The sequence below is a fragment of the Doryrhamphus excisus genome, chromosome 2, assembly GCF_030265055.1.
Source record: "Doryrhamphus excisus isolate RoL2022-K1 chromosome 2, RoL_Dexc_1.0, whole genome shotgun sequence".
Lineage (NCBI taxonomy): Eukaryota > Metazoa > Chordata > Actinopteri > Syngnathiformes > Syngnathidae > Doryrhamphus > Doryrhamphus excisus.
The window spans coordinates 3,977,963-3,997,390 of NC_080467.1; the positions used below are offsets into that span (position 1 = coordinate 3,977,963).

Consider the following 19,428-nt stretch of genomic DNA (forward strand, 5'->3'; position numbering starts at 1 on the left):
TTAGCTGTCCAAAACAGGAAGTGTTGCAGCGATAGAGAACAGCGATGAGGGAAAGTGAAAGTGGAGATAAAAGTGGTCTCTGCTCCCTGGGGAGACCCCGAACGGTGGGGGTCAGAGCGTCGTCCTCCATTGATGTTGGCAGCATGGCGCCACTGCGGGCTGGCTCCGCCCACCACCGCCAGGAGACACTTCAAGAGGAATCGTCAATTAGAAATCCAATTTTAGCTCCTTTTCTGCACTCTTTGTTTTGCATCGTCCTCCTTTTCCATCGCCTCCCTGGGGGGCTTCCCACTCACTGACCCCCCTCCCCAACCCACCCCCACCAAAAATGCCAACCGAAAAATAAGAACAACCAAAATAAACATTTCTACTCCATCCTATTTTAGTATCAACTCCTATTCACTTTTATTCTTTATGTCATTCATAATGTACACATCATTCTACACACCTACACAAGGTACTATACACATATATTACAATACACACCATCCAAAAAGAGTAGAAATAGAAAGCAAAAACATTTGATGAGAATAAAGTCAAAAATATGAAGACAATAAGGTTCTATTCCTAGAGTAAGTAAGTAAGTCAGTAAGTAGGTACGTAGTGTGTGTGTGTTCTGATGTGTGCATGTTGAGTGTTCTGGTGGGGACATGCCAACAGCATCCATGGGTGGATGTCCAGGAAGGAGGGGGTGTGTCTTTAACACCCCTATAATCGCTCCTATTACCCAGTATAGTAGACATAATCAGAGAAAATAAGATATTATTTTATTATATTATTATAAAATAAGATATTGAGTATAAAGGTGACTATAGGGGTGTTATGTCATGTCTATAAGGCTCTAATAATGTTAAAACGTGTATTTAGAAGGTGGTAAACAGCTTTTAGATGTCGTATTGTCTCTTATTATGTCTGATATATTGGATATCAGGAGTATAAAGGTGACTATAGGGGTGTTATGTCATGTCTAGAGGACTCTAATCATGTTAAAAAGTGTATTTAGAAGGTGGTAAACAGCTTTTAGATGTCTTATTGTCTCTTATTACGTCTGATATATTAGATACGAGGAGTATAAAAGTGACTATAGGGGTGTTATGTCATGTCTAGAGGGCTCTAATCATGTTAAAAGGTGTATTTAGAAGGTGGTATACAGCTTTTAGATGTCTTATTGTCTCTTATTACGTCTGATATATTAGATATGAGGAGTATAAAAGTGACTATAGGGGTGTTATGTCATGTCTAGAGGGCTCTAATCATGTTAAAAGGTGTATTTAGAAGGTGGTATACAGCTTTTAGATGTCTTATTGTCTCTTATTATGTCCACTATATTGGGTAACAGGAGTATAAAGGTGACTATAGGGGTGTTATGTCATGTCTAGAGGGCTCTAATCATGTTAAAAAGTGTATTTAGAAGGTGGTATACAGCTTTTAGATGTCTTATTGTTTCTTATTATGTCTGATATATTAGATATCAGGAGTATAAAAGTGACTATAGGGGTGTTATGTCATGTCTAGAGGGCTCTAATCATGTTAAAAAGTGTATTTAGAAGGTGGTAAACAGCTTTTAGATGTCTTATTGTCTCTTATTATGTCTGATATATTGGATATCAGGAGTATAAAAGTGACTATAGGGGTGTTATGTCATGTCTAGAGGGCTCTAATCATGTTAAAAAGTGTATTTAGAAGGTGGTATACAGCTTTTAGATGTCTTATTGTTTCTTATTATGTCTGACATATTGAGTAAGAGGAGTATAAAGGTGACTATAGGGATGTTGTGTCATGTCTAGAGTGCTCTAATCATGTTAAAAAGTGTATTTAGAAGGCGGTATACAGCTTTTATGTGTCTTATTGTCTCTTAATATGTCTGATATATTGGGTAACAGGAGTGTAAATGTGACCATAGGGGTGTTATATCATTACTACAGGGTTCTAATCATGTTAAAAACTGTATTTAGAAGGCATATACAGCTTTTGTGTGTCTTATTGTCTAATATTATGTTTGATATATTGGGTAACAGGAGTGTAAAGGTGACTATAGGGGTGCTATGTTATGTCTTGAGGGCTCTAGTCATGTTAAAACATGTATCTAGAAGGTGATAAACAGGTTTTCTGTACTCCAACTATGAAGCCATTCCATTTATTGGTGGAAATTCACATATTATGGTAGGGTGGAACCAATTAACAGCCATAAACGAGGGATTACTGCATTGACTTGACACACAAATATATGTGTGTTTTTTTTTTTTAAATAATTGGAGCTCATATGCTCATTTAGACAGATTTTGTTTGTCCACATCAGTAAATTAAGAGCAAAAAGAAAGGAATGTAAACTTGCAGTGGCAGATCTGACCTGATTGTTTTTTTTTCTATCAAAAAGACATGAAAAGGCGGTGAGGTCCATTAGCCCGCTAAGTGCTTCTCTCCTCCTCATGAAAGGCGAGCGTTTGAAGCGTTTTAAGTGGACGTCTGGCAGCGCCTCTGCTCCTCACGTCAGCAAGAAAACCAACCCCACCTCCCCCAACACCACCCCCCATCCCCCCTCCCCTGACCGTTTCACCTGATGATGCTGATGATGAAGATGTGACCGTGTTGCTCCAAATTGTCCATAGGTATGAATGTGAGTGTGAATGGTTGTTTGTCTATATGTGCCCTGTGATTGGCTGGCCACCAGTCCAGGATGTACCCCGCCTCTCGCCCAAAGACAGTTGGGATAGGCTCCTACTTAGCATCCTACTAGCTTGCGAATACATGTAACCCTGTCTATGATATCATCAGTGGTTGCCTGTGTAGTTATTTGCTTGCTAACACAGTCACAAAATAATCTTAAAAGATGCTCACACGCAAAAAATGTTATGCATGTACAAAACGGGTGTTCAATGTGCAGCCCGGGGGCCATTTTGTAGCAAGCATATGGTGCTTTTAAGAAACATAATTTAACAAAAAAAAAACCCTAGCAAAACTGAAAAAAAATCAGGTGTTATTTTAAAAGAATAATTTAAAAATATTAAAAAGAAAGTTATAATCTAATGAGAAAAAGTCATAATTTTAACGTTATAACATTATGAGAAAGAAATTAAGACATGGCGGTTGTACACATGGTGGGCGGGGCTTAGCAAATGACCCGTGATCACAGAGTCAAAAGAGTTTGTGAGATTTTTTTGACATTTTTAATGATCTGTACAATAAATGTGACATTTCCACAAGCTAAGATGACAAACAAGTGAAGCAAACGTAATCGCCATTGTTTTCCCAAAGCGACGGACGCCATCTTCATCTCCTGATCGTCTGCCAAGATGTTCTCTACTAGCATGCAGCGTCTCCTTAGCATCAATATTAGCATGTTACTGTCCGCTCAGGTACAGCAACATCTATATTTATTATTATCATTATTATTAATTAGGGTTGTTTAATGATTACAGAATTGTATCAAATGAATCACACTTTTACAATTAATTCATCACCATTTGCCAATGTGTATGAAATGTGCCAATTTTTGCTGCGTTTTTTGACAGGACACAAATGATATACAAATGATAACGCTAATCTCTTTAACGGAGCCGAATGGGTTGCGTTCAAAGACGCCGCGTAACTTAAGTGGAATTCACATGTTTTGAGTGTAGACGATAATGTCTGGGATTTGCGAGGGTGCTAATTGTACTTAGAAAGTAAGGGTTACGATACTGAGAGATAAGAACATCCACTTACTGTTTTTCTTTGTCTTTCTGTTGATTTTCACCACATGCTGAGTGTCCTTGAATGCATTCCGCGCTCGTGACAATGCGGAAGTGTCGCTGTGATATAAATACATAACTCCGGGCTCTCCCAGGAAACGACAGTTCCTTGTTGTCGCGAGATGCATTCAGGGACATCCCGACTATCTTAAGACGTATTTATGATACGTGTATTTGTGGTCTAAACAAATAGATGACAAAGAAAAACAATAAAAGGGACTCAATGTCGTAGTTTTTAATCATTAAAAAAATACTACTTACTACTACAATGAAAACATTTTAATTCCACTTAAGTCACGCAGTGTCTTTGAAAGCACCCCCTTCGTGGACCATGCTAACGTTCGGCAAATATATTTATTCATTTTGTCCTGTTATTTACCTTTCTCTTCATAAAATTCAGTTCAACACACTGGTAAATGCTGATTATTCATGATGAATTAATTCAAAACATCTTACAAACAAGCCTTCGTTCATTTCTACTCATCAGAACAGCAAATGAAAAGGTGAAAATGTAGAAAAATAAGGTCATATTTAAGCATAACAGCATAAACAATCTGCTTATATTGAACCACAACAGGAGCGTTACATTGATATCCTTTGTTTGGGATGCAAGAATGACTCCATATCATGTACATCGGAGAAATATGAAATAAAAATTACAGCTGCAAAAGAATAGTTAATGTTTTTTTTCGTCTGAAGTACAAACATCGTATTTACGTTGGCTAACTCAAAGTTAGGCTCCGCCCCCCAAAGGCAGCAGACCAATGGCTGTTGAGCTAATGATAGCGCAGCTAGCTAGCTTGTTTAGGATGCTGGAGTCCGCTCAATGTTGGCTATCAGCCTAACCAGGGAGAAAGAAAAGTGAGTAAACACAACAAAGAAGCTAACACGAAACTAAAGCTTAGCAATAGCCGACATTCCGTGGACGGCGAACACCCTAACATTCATCAGATTAGCAAATATTATTGTAGTTTCATGGCTAAAGCTAGTGAGCGTGACGAGTCCGACGAAGAAATGTTCTACCAAAAGTTCAAAAGAAACCAAGTAAACGAAAAAGTGGAGCAGCTTTTGTGTCCTTCATCTTGAAAACTCGAGAAACGGCTTCAGGTATGTACACTTCGTCTAAAACCAAACCAGGCACTCACAAAAAGGTGCGCGTCTTTGTGTGCTTTTTGCAAATGGCGATGAATGTGGGCGGGTCTAATCATCACGAAACTCACCCCTCCTCAAAAAAAACCCAAAAAACAGTCATCATTGTCGCCGAACTTTCTGTGTAAGCAAACAACGACAACCTTTATTGAAATGTTGTTTTTTTTTAACGTGGTCCCCGAGCCACACGTCTTCTTTTCTTGACTTACGCAAAAAGAACGCACAGCCGACATCAACGATAAATCACGCTAAAAGAAAAGCAAGAAAAGAGCTCCAGAAGGGGGAAGCGGTTGAGGAGGAGGAAGGAAAACGACGACAACTTTCTTCCACAAACATGTCAGTGAGTCCATGTGCTGCAGTAGCGCAGCCACGCCACAAGGGGCAGCACAGAGGTCAGCGTGGAGGCCCGTCTGGAGGCGGCAGGGTTCCTCACGATGGCGTTGGATGTGCTCGGACCGTCGATCTGAGGGTCCTGGAAGGGACGAGTGAGACAACATCTGCGTTGGTAACCTAGCAACCGCTCCATGAACATAGACATAGACTAGCACGTAGGCTAGCATATAGGCTAGCACATATGCTTGCAAGTCGGCTCACAAATGGGGTAGTAGATAAACTAGGCTAACATGTATGCTAGCAGGTAGGCTATCACATTTGCAAGCAGGTAGGCTACCATATGGGCTAGCACGTATGCTAACAGGTAGGCTAGCACATGTGATAGCACAGAGACTAGCATGTAGACTCACAGTCACATAGGCTAGAACGTAAGCTAACAGTTAGGCTGGCATATAGACTAACATGTATGCTCGCAGGTAGGCTAGCACATGAGCTGGCACGTAGACTAGCATATACGCTAGCGCATATGCTACCAGGTAGTCTAGCAAATAGGCTAACATATATGCTATCAGGTAGACTAGCATGTAGACGCATATATGGGCTACCATGTATGCTCACAGATAGGCTTGCACGTGATAGCACAGAGAATAGCATGTAGGCTCGCAGTTTGGCTAGCGCATAGGCTAGAACGTAAGCTAACAGGTAGGTTGGCATATAGACTAACACGTATGCTAGCAGGTAGGGTAGCACATGGGCTGGCATGTAGACTAGCATATACGCTAGCAGATAGGCTAACGTATATGCTATCAGGTAGACTAGCATGTAGACTACCACGTAGGCTAGCATGTATGCTAACAGGTAGTCTAGCATGTAGACTACCATATATGCTAGCGCATACGCTACCAGATGGGCTAACGTATATGCTATCAGGTAAACTGGCATGTAGACTACCACGTAGACTAGCATATATGCTAGCGCATATGCTACCAGATAGGCTAACGTATATGCTATCAGGTAGACTAGCATGTAGACTACCATGTAGGCTAGCAGGTAGGCTAGCATGTATGCTAACAGGTAGGCTAGCACATGGACTAGCAAGTACACCAGCATATAGGCTAGCACGTAAGCTTGTAAGTAAGTCAGCATATAGGCTAGCTCATAAGCTAGCACATATGCTAACATGTAGAAGTGCATGTGAAAAGAGTAAATCTACCTGACAACAGCAGCTTTATTCAATCAGCAGCGCTAACAACACGTAAATGTATTCATCTGCTTTGACACGCCACAACTAACTCAAAGGTTGTTTTTATTCAAACAAAATGCCACCGTGTGTGTGTGTGTGTGTGTGCGCATGCAGAAGTCTAGCTAATGAAGCTGCGAGCTAACTGCTAGGTCAGTGCATTAAATGTCATAGCGGCGTATTATTATTGTACAATGACATTTCCAGTGAACTTTAAAAGCCTCACAAGCCGGCGTCACGTTCCCGCCTCAAAGGACGTCCAAAGGAGGCGAGTCGAACGGCCGAGGAGGCGGCGGACTTTGCATGGAGGTCACGTGACACCTTGCCATGATTTCACGACTCGGCTTCAAGTTAAAGGTTTCTTTGAATAAAACACTTTCCCAGCGTGTGTGAACTCACCACACAGAAGATGCTGTCAGATGATGAGTTGGACTTTAATTTCTGAGCCTGCAGAAGGAAAGAAATGACAAGATGATGTTGGGATGCTTAGTCGGGCCTGACACGTGGGAGAAATGTCAACAGACAGGAGTTGAGTTGTTGCTAGCAGGCCGGCTGATGACATGATTGACATCTTGTGTTATTTTACTGATGTGTCTTCTTTTTACCGAGTTGTTGAAGTCGTGGGTTAAACAATTAGCACAGTTAGCTTGATGGGTGTCATTTTCAACAAGGATAATTAGTGGTGTGCTTTTTGTTGTCAGTAGTTTTTGACAAGTAGTTAAAGTAGTTTGGAATGACTAGTTGACACTAGGAGCATAGTTTCGAACGACTACTTATAGTTTTGAATGATTAATTAAAGCTAAATCGGATCTAATGAGTCAGTGTATATGTTTGTGTTGTGAAAGCTCTGCACACTAACTACTGGATGTTTTGCTTGTGGAAAATCGAGAGTAAATATAAAGTAAATAGAGAGTAAATAGAAAGAAAATAGAAATGAAATAGGGAGTAAACAAAGAGTAAATGGAGAGTAAACAGAGAGTAAATAGAGACTAAATAGAGAGTAAACACAGAGTACATAGAGAATAAATAGGGAGTAAATAGAGAGTAACCAAAGAGTAAATAGAGAGTAAACAGAGAGTACATAGAGAATAAATAGAGAGTAAATAAAGAATAAATAGAAAGTAAATAAAGGATAAATAGGGATTAAATATTGAGTAAATAGGAAGTAAATAGAGACTAAATAGAGAGTAAACAAAGAGTAAATAGAGAGTAAACAGAGCCTAAATAGAGAGTAAACACAGAGTACATAGAGAATAAATAGGGAGTAAATAGAGAGTAACCAAAGAGTAAATAGAGAGTAAACAGAGAGTACATAGAGAATAAATAGAGAGTAAATAAAGAATAAATAGAAAGTAAATAAAGAATAAATAGGGATTAAATATTGAGTAAATAGAGAGTAAACAGAGCCTAAATAGAGAGTAAACACAGAGTACATAGAGAGTAAATATGGAGTAAATAGAGAGTAACCAGAGAGTAAATAGAGAGTAAAAAGAGAGTACATAGAGAATAAATAGAGAGTAAATAAAAAATAAATAGGGAGTAAATGGAGAATAAATAGGGAGTAAATAGAGACTAAATAGGGAGTAAATAGAGAGTAAATAGGGAGTAAATAGAGAGTAAATACAGAATAAATAGGGAGTAAATAGAGAGTAAATAGAGACTAAATGGAGAGTAAACAAAGAGAGAGTAAACAGAGAGTAAATAGAGAATAAATAGGGAGTGAATAGAGCGTAACCAGAGAGTAAATAGAGAGTAAACACAGAGTACATAAAGAATAAATAGGGAGTAAATAGAGAGTAACCAGAGAGTAAATAGAGAATAAATAGAGAGTAAACAGAGAGTAAATAGAGAATAAACAGAGAGTAAATAAAGAATAAATAGGGAGTAAATAGAGAATAAATAGAGAGTAGATAGAAAATAAATAGAAAATAAATAGGGAGTAAATAGAGAGTAAATAGAGAGTAAATAGAGACTAAATAGAGAGTAAATAGAAAATAAATAGTGAGTAAATAGGTGGTTGAAAATGACTGCTGTAAATAGTAACTGCATGTATTTTGCCTTGTTGTTTTCCTGCAGGTGTCCTTGGTTGCTGCTTTCAACATTCATACTGCAATACTGCATAAAATACTGCATGCAAGCACTGGAGTTAAGCAGCGCAATGCTTTGTGACAACCACAAGGTATCCCAGCGGGAATCCTTTTTTATTGTTTATGGAACCATACAAATGTTCCAGTATAAAAAGGTGAACGTTGAATCCATGTTTATGAGACTAAAAGTCCAACCTTTGCTTGGCATTAAAGTACAAGCATAATTATTATTTATTATTAATATTTCCATTTTGAAAAAGACATCAACTCAGAGCAAATGTATTCTTGTACTCTTCGGCTCGGTCTAATACCTGGATGCACCCAAAAGTCACATTAGCATGTGGAACATTTCCATAGCGGGCAGACAGGAAGACTTATTCATGGGAAGAAACCCCGAGGCCTGTAAACTGTGTGTGTGTGTGTGTGTGTGTGTGCGTGTGTGTGTTTGTGTGCTAGGTCCCTCTAGGTGTTGTTGACAAAACAAGACTGGAAGTCTACATGTTTGTAGAGTACTACTATTCCAACTTTTTGACTTTTTTTCTTTAGAGAAACAGTAATTACTGTTATAATTTATTATATTTATATATTTTTTATTATATTTATATTTTAATTACTGTTAAATTTAAGTTATTACTATAATTAATTATAGTAATTATTATAAAGAACTCATGAAGAACTATTGAGTAGTTGTTAGAGTTATTCCTAGTGGTAGGTTCATTCCTCATGTCACTTTGTAGACGTCATATGACATCAGTCAGCTGACATGAAGCTACTTTAGATGTCATAAAATTTAAAGTATGTAAGGAATATTTAGGGATCAAACCTGGGTTTAGCATTTAGCTTGTTAGCGTCGGTCGCTAGTGAATGGCAACTGAGGAGTGGGTGACAAAACCCACGCAGGGAGAACATGCAAACTCCACACAGAGATGGCCGAGGGTGGAATTGAACCCTGGTCTCCGAGCTGTGAGGTCTGCGAGCTAACCACTAGTACACCGTGCAGCCCCATTTTATACTTTAGATGTCATAAAATTTAAAGTATGTGAGGTATATTTAGGGATCAAACCTGGATTTAGCATTTAGCTTGTTAGCGTCCGTCGCTAGTGAATGGCAACTGAGGAGTGGGTGAGAAAACCCATGCACAGGGAGAACATGCAAGGGTGGAATTGAACTCGGGTCTGCGAGATAACCACTAGCACACCGTGCAGCCCCATTTTATACTTTAGATGTCATAAAATTTAAAGTATGTGAGGAATATTTAGGGATCAAACCGGGATTTAGCATTTAGCTCGTTAGCGTCCGTCGCTAGTGAATGGCAACTGAGGAGTGGGTGAGAAAACCCATGCACAGGGAGAACATGCAAGGGTGGAATTGAACTCGGGTCTGCGAGATAACCACTAGGACACCGTGCAGCCCCATTTTATACTTTAGATGTCATAAAATTTAAAGTATGTGAGGAATATTTAGGGATCAAACCTGGATTTGGCATTTAGCTTGTTAGCGTCCGTCGCTAGTGAATGGCAACTGAGGAGTGGGTGAGAAAACCCATGCACAGGGAGAACATGCAAGGGTGGAATTGAACTCGGGTCTGCGAGATAACCACTAGGACACCGTGCAGCCCCATTTTATACTTTAGATGTCATAAAATTTAAAGTATGTGAGGAATATTTAGGGATCAAACCTGGATTTGGCATTTAGCTTGTTAGCGTCCGTCGCTAGTGAATGGCAACTGAAGAGTGGGTGTTCTGGAGATCTAATATAAATCATCTTGATACCAAATTGACGTGAACGGACGACAAGCTAGCAGGAGAGTTGGAGGAGTGTGCCAAAAATGAGTGTATCAATTAGTCATGGATTTTCATCATGGTGGGGGGGGCGCAGGGAGCATACTGTAACTCTCGGGAAAAGCGGGAATGTACAATGCCCTGTGAGTCATGAATCCAGACTATACGAACCAACACACACAGATGGCGTCTCTTATTAAAGTCATCTTAATTAGCATAACACAGCTCATTATCAGGACTGTGTGGGTTTGATTTTGCTGTGACAAAATACATGAAAGCACACAGCAACATGACAAACAGAACCGAGGTTCTAAGCTGCGAGTTAAGACCAGCATGATGTAGTTGGTTCTGGTTCTGTGGTCCACTGGGTCTGTGTCAGGGTTCTGGGTCTGCTAATGATGCAAATATCACTGACATCCTGCCCTGGAGGCACGATTGCCGCCAGTCGCCGCTTTCTTTCATCACACGCCACTTCATCGCCCGACCAGTGACTCAGAATTGCACCCACCTGTAAACTTCCACAGAAGTGGTATATTCCCGGGTCCGTGTTGATGTGGTTGTCTATGTTGTTGTTGTTGTGCTGGCGGTTGCGTTGCTGCGGCGACGTGACGGCAGTGGTGGCCTGGGTGGGCGACATCGGCTGCCACACACCTACATCTGTGCCGTTCCCGAAGGCCTGGATGGCGTTGCCTGTGGAGAACACACGTGTTGACATAACGTAACTACTACCCTCGACCTTTGACCGCGGCAAGTCAGACCATTCCCATTGCCGCTAGGTCGCATTGAGGCTAATTCAGGAAGTGACTGATGCATAGCTACACGCCAATTAATTATCGAGATCTGATCGCATAGCCTTATTAGTTATTAATGTTCACATTTTTGTGGAAAACTCATCCACCGACCATCATAGTTTGCTGCTGTGTCCCGCCCACATTTTCTGAAATATGCTAAAATGCCTCAAAATGTGTCATCGTCCATTTTTCTCATATTTGTGATTCAAATTTGGGCTGTCAGGGGAGTTTGTCAAAATATGACCCGTGGTTTTGGCCCAAAATGGCCAACTTCCTGTTTATTTGCAAACATTGGACTCTGTGTCCTGTCAAAACACATCCCCGTGAAATTAGTACAACTGGTGGCAGGGGTTGATTTAAAAAAAAAAAAGACATGAGTAAATTAGCTAAAATGCTAACATGCTAAAAGTCATCATGCGAGCACCTAGCAAGAGAGCCTCAAGTTTAGAAAGTGCCAAGGTTTTCCTATGACCTGTGACATGTGTGTATTTACCTTTAGACATGAGTAGATTAGCTTTAATGCTAACATGCTAACGGCTATCATGCTAGCACCTAGCAAGAGGGCCTCAGGTCCCGAAAAGTTTGAGGCAGTCCCATAGTGTCCCCACATCATACATGTGTGTATTTGCCTTTAGACATGAGTAGATTAGCTTAAATGCTAACTACCATGCTAGCACCTAGCAAGAGGGCCTCAGGTCCCGAAAAGTTTGAGGCAGTCCCATAGTGTCCCCACATCATACATGTGTGTATTTGCCTTTAGACATGAGTAGATTATCTTAAATGCTAACATGCTAACATGCTAACGGCTACCTTGCTAGCACCTAGCAAGAGGGCCTCAGGTCCCGAAAAGTTTGAGGCAGTCCCATAGTGTCCCCACATCATACATGTGTGCATTTGCTTTTAGACATGAGTAGATTAGCTTAAATGCTAACATGCTAACGGCTACCATGCTAGCACCTAGCAAGAGGGCCTCCGGTCCCGAAAACTTTGAGGCAGTCCCATAGTGATAGTGTCCCCACATCATACATGTGTGTATTTGCCTTTAGACATGAGTAGATTAGCTTAAATGCTAACATGCTAACGGCTACCATGCTGGCACCTAGCAAGAGGGCCTCAGGTCCTGAAAAGTTTGAGGCAGCCCCATAGTGTCCCCATATCATACCATGTGTGTATTTGCCTTTAGACATGAGTAGATTAGCTTAAATGCTAACATGCTAACGGCTACCATGCTAGCACCTAGCAAGAGGGCCTCCGGTCCCGAAAAGTTTGAGGCAGTCCCATAGTGTCCCCACATTATACATGTGTGTATTTGCCTTTAGACATGAGTAAATTAGCTAAAATGCTAAAGAAAAAAATACAAAAAAATACAAAAACTTTGATGATTTTTGTTCATCTATCAGTATCAGTGGATACTGCGTGTGAATTTTCAAGAGCTCAAGAAAATCTGAAATACTTAAAAAGTATTACTTAAAATACCTAAAAATACTATGAGAGCTAACCAGGAGAATGAACGTGGGAGCAGCTGGACTGACATGATGTTAAAATGTATAAATATTTGTTGTATAAATTAATAATTATTTTTGAAAATCAAGAAAACCCTAAACAAGGTCTTCCCTTACGATCCCACACATGATTCTTCCTGTACTTGCATCAATTAGGTGCTTGTTTGGGTTGTCCCGCTTTGAAAATAAAACGTGATGGCGTTCAGGCTGAGGCCTCAATTAAAGCAGAGTGAGGAGCTACTTAGCTCTCGTTATCACCTGCTTCATTATCCATTCAGCACACAGTCACAAAGATGACTGCTGATGCGGCCATTTAGCATTAAGAGTCCATTAGTGGCCTATTAATAGCCTCCCATGGCTTTGATGCACATTACACACTTTACTGTGGCCCACGGTGACCATCAACAACTTTCACCCCACTTAAGTCTTCCGACATGCGTGTGCAAAACCACTAGGCCACGTCTACTACGACTCGTCTTTGCCATTTAGTCCTTCTAAGTCACTACTTGATGATACCACTAATGATTACTACAACACGGAAGCAGGAATAGTCATTCATTCATTTTCTACCGCTTTTCCTCATGAGGATCGCGGGGGTGCTGGAGCCTATCCCAGCTGTCTTCGGGCATGAGGCAAGGTACACACCCTGGACTGGTCGCCAGCCAATCACAGGGCACATATAGACAAACAACCATTCACACTCACATTCATACCTATGGATAATTTGGAGTCGCTAATTAACCTAGCATGTTTTTGGAACGTGGGAGGAAACCGGAGTACCCGGAGAAAACCCATGCACGGGGAGAACATGCAAGGGTGGAATTGAACTCGGGTCTGCGAGCTAACCACTAGACCGCCGTGCAGCCCAATTTTTATACTTTAGATATCATAAAATTTAAAGTATGTGAGGAATATTTAGGGATCAAACCAGGATTTAGCATTTAGCTTGTTAGCGTCCGTCGCTAGTGAACGGCAACTGAGGAGTGGGTGAGAAAACCCATGCACAGGGAGAACATGCAAGGGTGGAATTGAACTCGGGTCCGCGAGCTACCCACTAGACCGCCGTGCGGCCCCATTTTATACTTTAGATGTCATAAAATTTAAAGTATGTGAGGAATATTTAGGGATCAAAGCAGGATTTAGCATTTAGCTTGTTAGCGTCCGTCGCTAGTGAATGGCAACTGAGGAGTGGGTGAGAAAACCCACGCAGGGAGAACATGCAAACTCCACACAGAGATGGCTGAGGGCGGAATTGAACCCTGGTCTCCTAGCTGTGAGGTCTGCGCGCTAACCACTAGTCCACCATGCCGCCCGGAAGCAGGAATATCACCAACAAAATACAAGCTGTTGTGTTTAAACCCTCCCCAAAAATTGTTTCCTCTGCTAACATTTCATCAACATGACCAAGAAAAACATCTGTGACCACCCGCCCAAAGTTGGAAAGACTTTTTCTTCCCATAAAGATCACAAGTTTGAATCCTGAACTTCCTTTGGGAGAAATGAAGCATCAAGTCTTCATAAACAACAAACCCAGTAAAAAAATGCATCATCACGCAAATAGTCAAAGTAGTCAAAAACAACAGTATTCTTGCTTCCTATCCCAGGTTGGGTGGCGGGGGCGGAAGCCTAAGCAGAGAAGCCCAAACTTTCCTGTCCTCTGCTACTTCATCCGGAGACATAAGCCACGTTCATATGAGGAGTTTTTCTCTTTCCGAATGGAATCTTTCCGAATGAACTTTCCGAAAACCAATGGTATCCATGGAAAGGAATATTCCAATCCCAAACCCTTTCCCAAACCCTAAACTAAACCCTAACTCTAACCAAAACCCAAACTAAACCCAAACCAAACCCAAACCCAAACCAAACCCAAACCCAAACCCAAACCCAAACCAAACCCAAACCCAAACCCAAACCCAAACCAAACCAAACCCAAACCCAAACCAAACCCAAACCCAAACCCAAACCAAACCTAAACCAAACCTAAACCAAATCCAAACCTAAACCCTTTCCCAAACCCTAACTCCAACCAAAACCAAAACCCAAACCAAACCCTAACCTAAACTCTAACTCTAACCAAAACCAAAGCCCAAACCAAACCCAAACCCTTTCCCAAACCCTAACTCTAACCAAAACCAAAACACAAACCCAAACCAAACCCAAACCTAAACCCTTTCCCAAACCCTAAGCTAAACCCTAACTCTAGCCAAAACCAAAACCCAAACCAAACCCTAACCTAAACCCTAACTCTAACCAAAACCCAAACCCAAACCCAAACCCAAACCCAAACCCAAACCAAACCAAACCAAACCAAACCCTTTCCCAAACCCTAAGCTAAACCCTAACTCTAACCAAAACCCAAACCAAACCCAAATCTAAACCCTTTCCCAAACCCTAACCTAAACCCTAACTCAAACCCTAACTCAAACCAAAACCCAAACCAAAACCCAAACCAAAACCCAAACAAAAACCCAAACCAAAACCCAAACCAAAACCCAAACCAAAACCAAAACCAAAACCAAAACCCAAACCAACCCAAACCTAAACTCTTTCCCAAACCCTAACTGAAACCCAAACCCTAACCTAAACCCAAACCTAAATCCTAACTCTAACCAAAACCTAAACCCAAACCTCTAGTGGAGAGCCCAGACACCCAACAGAGGACACTGATTTCGACCTCGTCCTTTCGGTCACGACCCAAAGCTCACGAGGGTAGGAACGTAGATGGACTGGTCAGTTGAGACCACCACATGGGGCAGGTTCTCATCCCCGACCCGGAGATGGCACTCAGAACCATGGACTCGGACTTGAAGGTGCTGATTCTTGCTTCCATTCAGGACTTAAACCAATCACAGGATGATGCAACTCCATGTTGACCTACGGACAATGTAGAGTCTCCGTTCACTCGTAAGCTAACCGTGCCAGGTACAAATGGATGAGGACACAACAGGACCCGTGTCCAGCATAAAACCAAAAAAACTAAAGAAGTCCGCCAATAATTCAAGAACACAAATGGCCTCCATCTATGCTAGCTCTTCATTTCTGGACTTTTTCTTTCTCTTTTCCTTTTAGCGGCGACCCTGCGGCTGCTCGGTGTCACGATCCGAGTTGTCAGCTCCTGTTACTGCTGAACCAGCTTAATGAGAGCGGACTTGAGTTGGAGGTGGGTGGGGGGGCAGGAAGCAGCCAAGACAAAGAATGCAAGGAATAGAGACAGAGGTAATGAAAAGTCAGAGCAGGTGTTTGTCCTCTCTGTCCTCCACACTTCGGAATAACAGGGATGATGTTTGATCCCGAGTTAACCTCACTCCAATCCAAACAGTGCACGTTACAAACGCACCGGGACGTCCACAGGGGGGGCGAATGAGATACAGCAACTCATTGTCGTGGCAACCGCATATCTCAGCCCTGACCGTACCTGTCAGAAATTCCATTGGAAAACAAGGTACATTTTCCGAGCAAGAGGTCAAAACAAGGGAAAGTTATGAAAAAGTAACTGTACAATGTCATGTTCAGGAAAATTTATGGCTGTTAGGTGTTAGACTATGGTCTTGTTAGTCTTCCAAACTTTCATGCAAAAACATCATGGTTTTACGGTTTTACAGTATATAACATAATAATAAGAAAATAAGTGAATTCTTTCTAAATAAATAAACAGCAGTTTATAAGTGTTCTTATTTACAAAAAACAAAGCAAAATGCAAACCCTAACCCTAACTCTAACTCAAACCCAAACCCAAACCCAAACCCAAACCCAAACCCAAACCCAAACCCAAACATAAACATAAACCCAAACCTAAACCCTAACTCTAACCAAAACCCAAACCTAGATCCTTTCCCAAACCCTAACTCTAACCCAAACCTAAACCCTTTCCCAAACCCTACCTCTAACCCAAACCCAAACTCAAACCCAAACCTAAACTCTAACCAAAACCCAAACCCAAATCTAAACTCAAAACCCTTTCCCAAACCCTAACCTAAACCCAAACCCTAACTCTAACCAAAACCCAAACCTAAACCCTTTCCCAAACCCTAACCTAAACCATAACTCTAACCCAAACCTAAACTCTAAACCCTTTCCCAAACCATAACCCAACTCCACCTTCACCCTAACTCTAACCCAAACCTAAACCTAAACCCAAATCTAAAACCTTTCCCAAACCCTTTCCCAAACTCTTTCCCGAACCCTAACTCTAACTCTAACTCTAACTCTAACCCAAACCTAAACCCAAACCTAAACCTAAACCTAAACCTAAACCTAAACCTAAACCCAAACCTAAAACCTTTCCCAAACCATTACCCAAACCCAAACCCAAACCCAAACCTAAAACCTTTCCCAAACCCAAACCCTTTCCCAAACCCTAACTCTAACCCAAACCTAAACCCAAACCCAAACCCAAACCCAAACCCAAACCCAAACCTAAAACCTTTCCCAAACCCTTTCCCGAACCCTAACTCTAACCCAAACCTAAACCCTAACCCAAACCCCAACACCATTGCTAGCGATGCCTGACTTTTAGCAACACAGCATGTGTGTGGTTTCAATGCAAGGAAGCCCAGTTGAGACTACGAGTAATAAGCCAAAGTATTTCCACATTGTGGCCGTTCTGGACCAGCATGGAAACGGTATGAAAACGGTATGAAAACGATATGAAAACGGTGTGAAACACAATTTTAGTGGTTTTGCAACCGTGACTTCATCCCGTGATCCACCATGAAACTGCTAACCAGCCTACTTTCTTCCACGCTAATGAAGACATGTGACGACCATGGACAGGAAAGGTAGCCATTGTTATTGGATTTCCAAAGTTCCTGTACTTGGTCAATATCGTCTCCGTAGCACAAATGTTGTGTATATTTTTCAAGCAGCACATCAATAATGACTTCCACTGCAAATCATTTTCCAGGATGCAATTACACTTGCACGCGCGAGCGGCGAGTCCAACAGAGGAGATGAGCGTTGCATCACGGAGGCTCACTTACGGAGGCATGTGTTGTCGGTGAAGAAGGTGGTGAACTTGTCACATTCGTCCTTATTGTTGCCGCTGTTGCTGCAGTCGCAGTAAGGAGACACGCTGATCTTGGGCGAGCGCAGGTAGTTTGGCGTCATCACCGTTCCTGAGGATGGATGAACAAACATGGGACTCTGTCAGGGTTGGCCACGTGTCTGCGCTGTTTGACAGATGTCAGGACTTGAACATCGGCTTTCGTATCGTTTACGTATTATACATACTACACAACGCCAGATTGGTGCTCAAATGGTGCACAAATATGGAAAACAACATGTGTCGAAAACCAATTCCTTTTTATTGTTATATTTTGCGACATGCAAGTCGAAGAGACTAGTCATTTAAAGACTTAACCCTAAACCCAACCCTAATCCTAAACACTAACGCTAAACCTGACCATAAACTCTAACCCTACATCCTAAACCTATCCCTACATCCCAAAACCTAAACCTAACCATAAACTGAACTTACATCCCAAACCCTAAACCTAACTCTACACCCCTAACCCCAAACCTAACCATAAACCCTAACCCCAAACCTAACTCTACACCCCCAACCCTAAACCTAACCATAAACCGACCTCTAAACCTAACCCAAACCCTAGACCTAACCCTACATCCCAAACCCTAAACCTATCCCTTCATCCCAAACCCTAACCCTAAACCTAACTCTACATCCCAAACAATAACCATAAACCCTAACCTTAAACCGAACTCTGCATCCCAAACCCTAAACCTAACTCTACACCCCTAAACCTAACCATAAACCCTAACTCTACACCCCTAACCATAAACCCTAAACCTAACTCTACACCCCTAACCCCAAACCTAATTCTACACCCCTAACCCTAAACCTAACCATAAACTGACCTCTAAACCTAACCATGAACCCAAACCCTAGACCTAACCCTACATCCCAAACCCTAAACCTATCCCTTCATCCCTTCATCCCAAACCCTAACCCTAAACCTTACCATAAACCCTAACTCTACACCCCTAACCATAAACCCTAAACCTAACTCTACACCCCTAACCCCAAACCTAACCATAAACCCTAACCCCAAACCTAACTCTACACCCCTAACCCTAACCCTAACCATAAACCCTAAACCTAAATCTACACCCTAACGCTAAACCTAACCATAAACCCTAAACCTAACTCTACACCCTAACGCTAAACCTAACCATAAACCCTAAACCTAACTCTACACCCCTAACCCCAAACCTAACCATAAACCCTAAACCTAACCATAAACCCTAAACCTAACTCTACACCCCTAATGTTAAACCTAACCATAAACCCTAAACCTAACTCTACACCCCTAATGTTAAACCTAACCATAAACCCTAAACCTAACTCTACACCCCTAACCCTAAACCTAACCATAAACCCTAAACCTAACTCTACACCCCTAATGTTAAACCTAACCATAAACCCTAAACCTAACTCTACACCCCTAACCCTAAACCTAACCATAAACCCTAAACCTAACCATAAACCCTAAACCTAACTCTACACCCCTAATGTTAAACCTAACCATAAACCCTAAACCTAACTCTACACCCCTAATGTTAAACCTAACCATAAACCCTAAACCTAACTCTACACCCCTAACCCTAAACCTAACCATAAACCCTAAACCTAACCATAAACCCTAAACCTAACTCTACACCCCTAATGTTAAACCTAACCATAAACCCTAAACCTAACTCTGCACCCTAACGCTAAACCTAACCATAAACCCTAAACCTAAACCTAAGTCTGCATCCCAAACCCTAGCCCTAAACCTAACCATAATCCCTATGATTG

The 19,428-nt window shown here is 41.5% G+C and overlaps 1 protein-coding gene across 2 annotated transcripts in view; it reads right to left on the minus strand.

Moving 5' to 3' along the window:
- Positions 1-2,535: 2,535 nt before the first annotated feature.
- The window catches only part of gfra1a (gdnf family receptor alpha 1a), a 99,044-nt gene continuing 82,151 nt past the window's right edge, over positions 2,536-19,428 (minus strand). Inside the window, exons 8-11 of one of the 2 annotated variants that reach the window (XM_058057941.1) lie at positions 17,594-17,728; positions 10,830-11,011; positions 6,853-6,900; positions 2,536-5,352 (exon numbers count right to left, since the gene is read on the minus strand). In XM_058057941.1, the coding sequence (XP_057913924.1) occupies positions 5,218-5,352; positions 6,853-6,900; positions 10,830-11,011; positions 17,594-17,728 (500 nt within the window). In that variant the 3' untranslated portion in view covers positions 2,536-5,217. The remainder of the gene's footprint in view (positions 5,353-6,852; positions 6,901-10,829; positions 11,012-17,593; positions 17,729-19,428) is intronic. The other variant, XM_058057948.1, reaches the window with a different exon arrangement.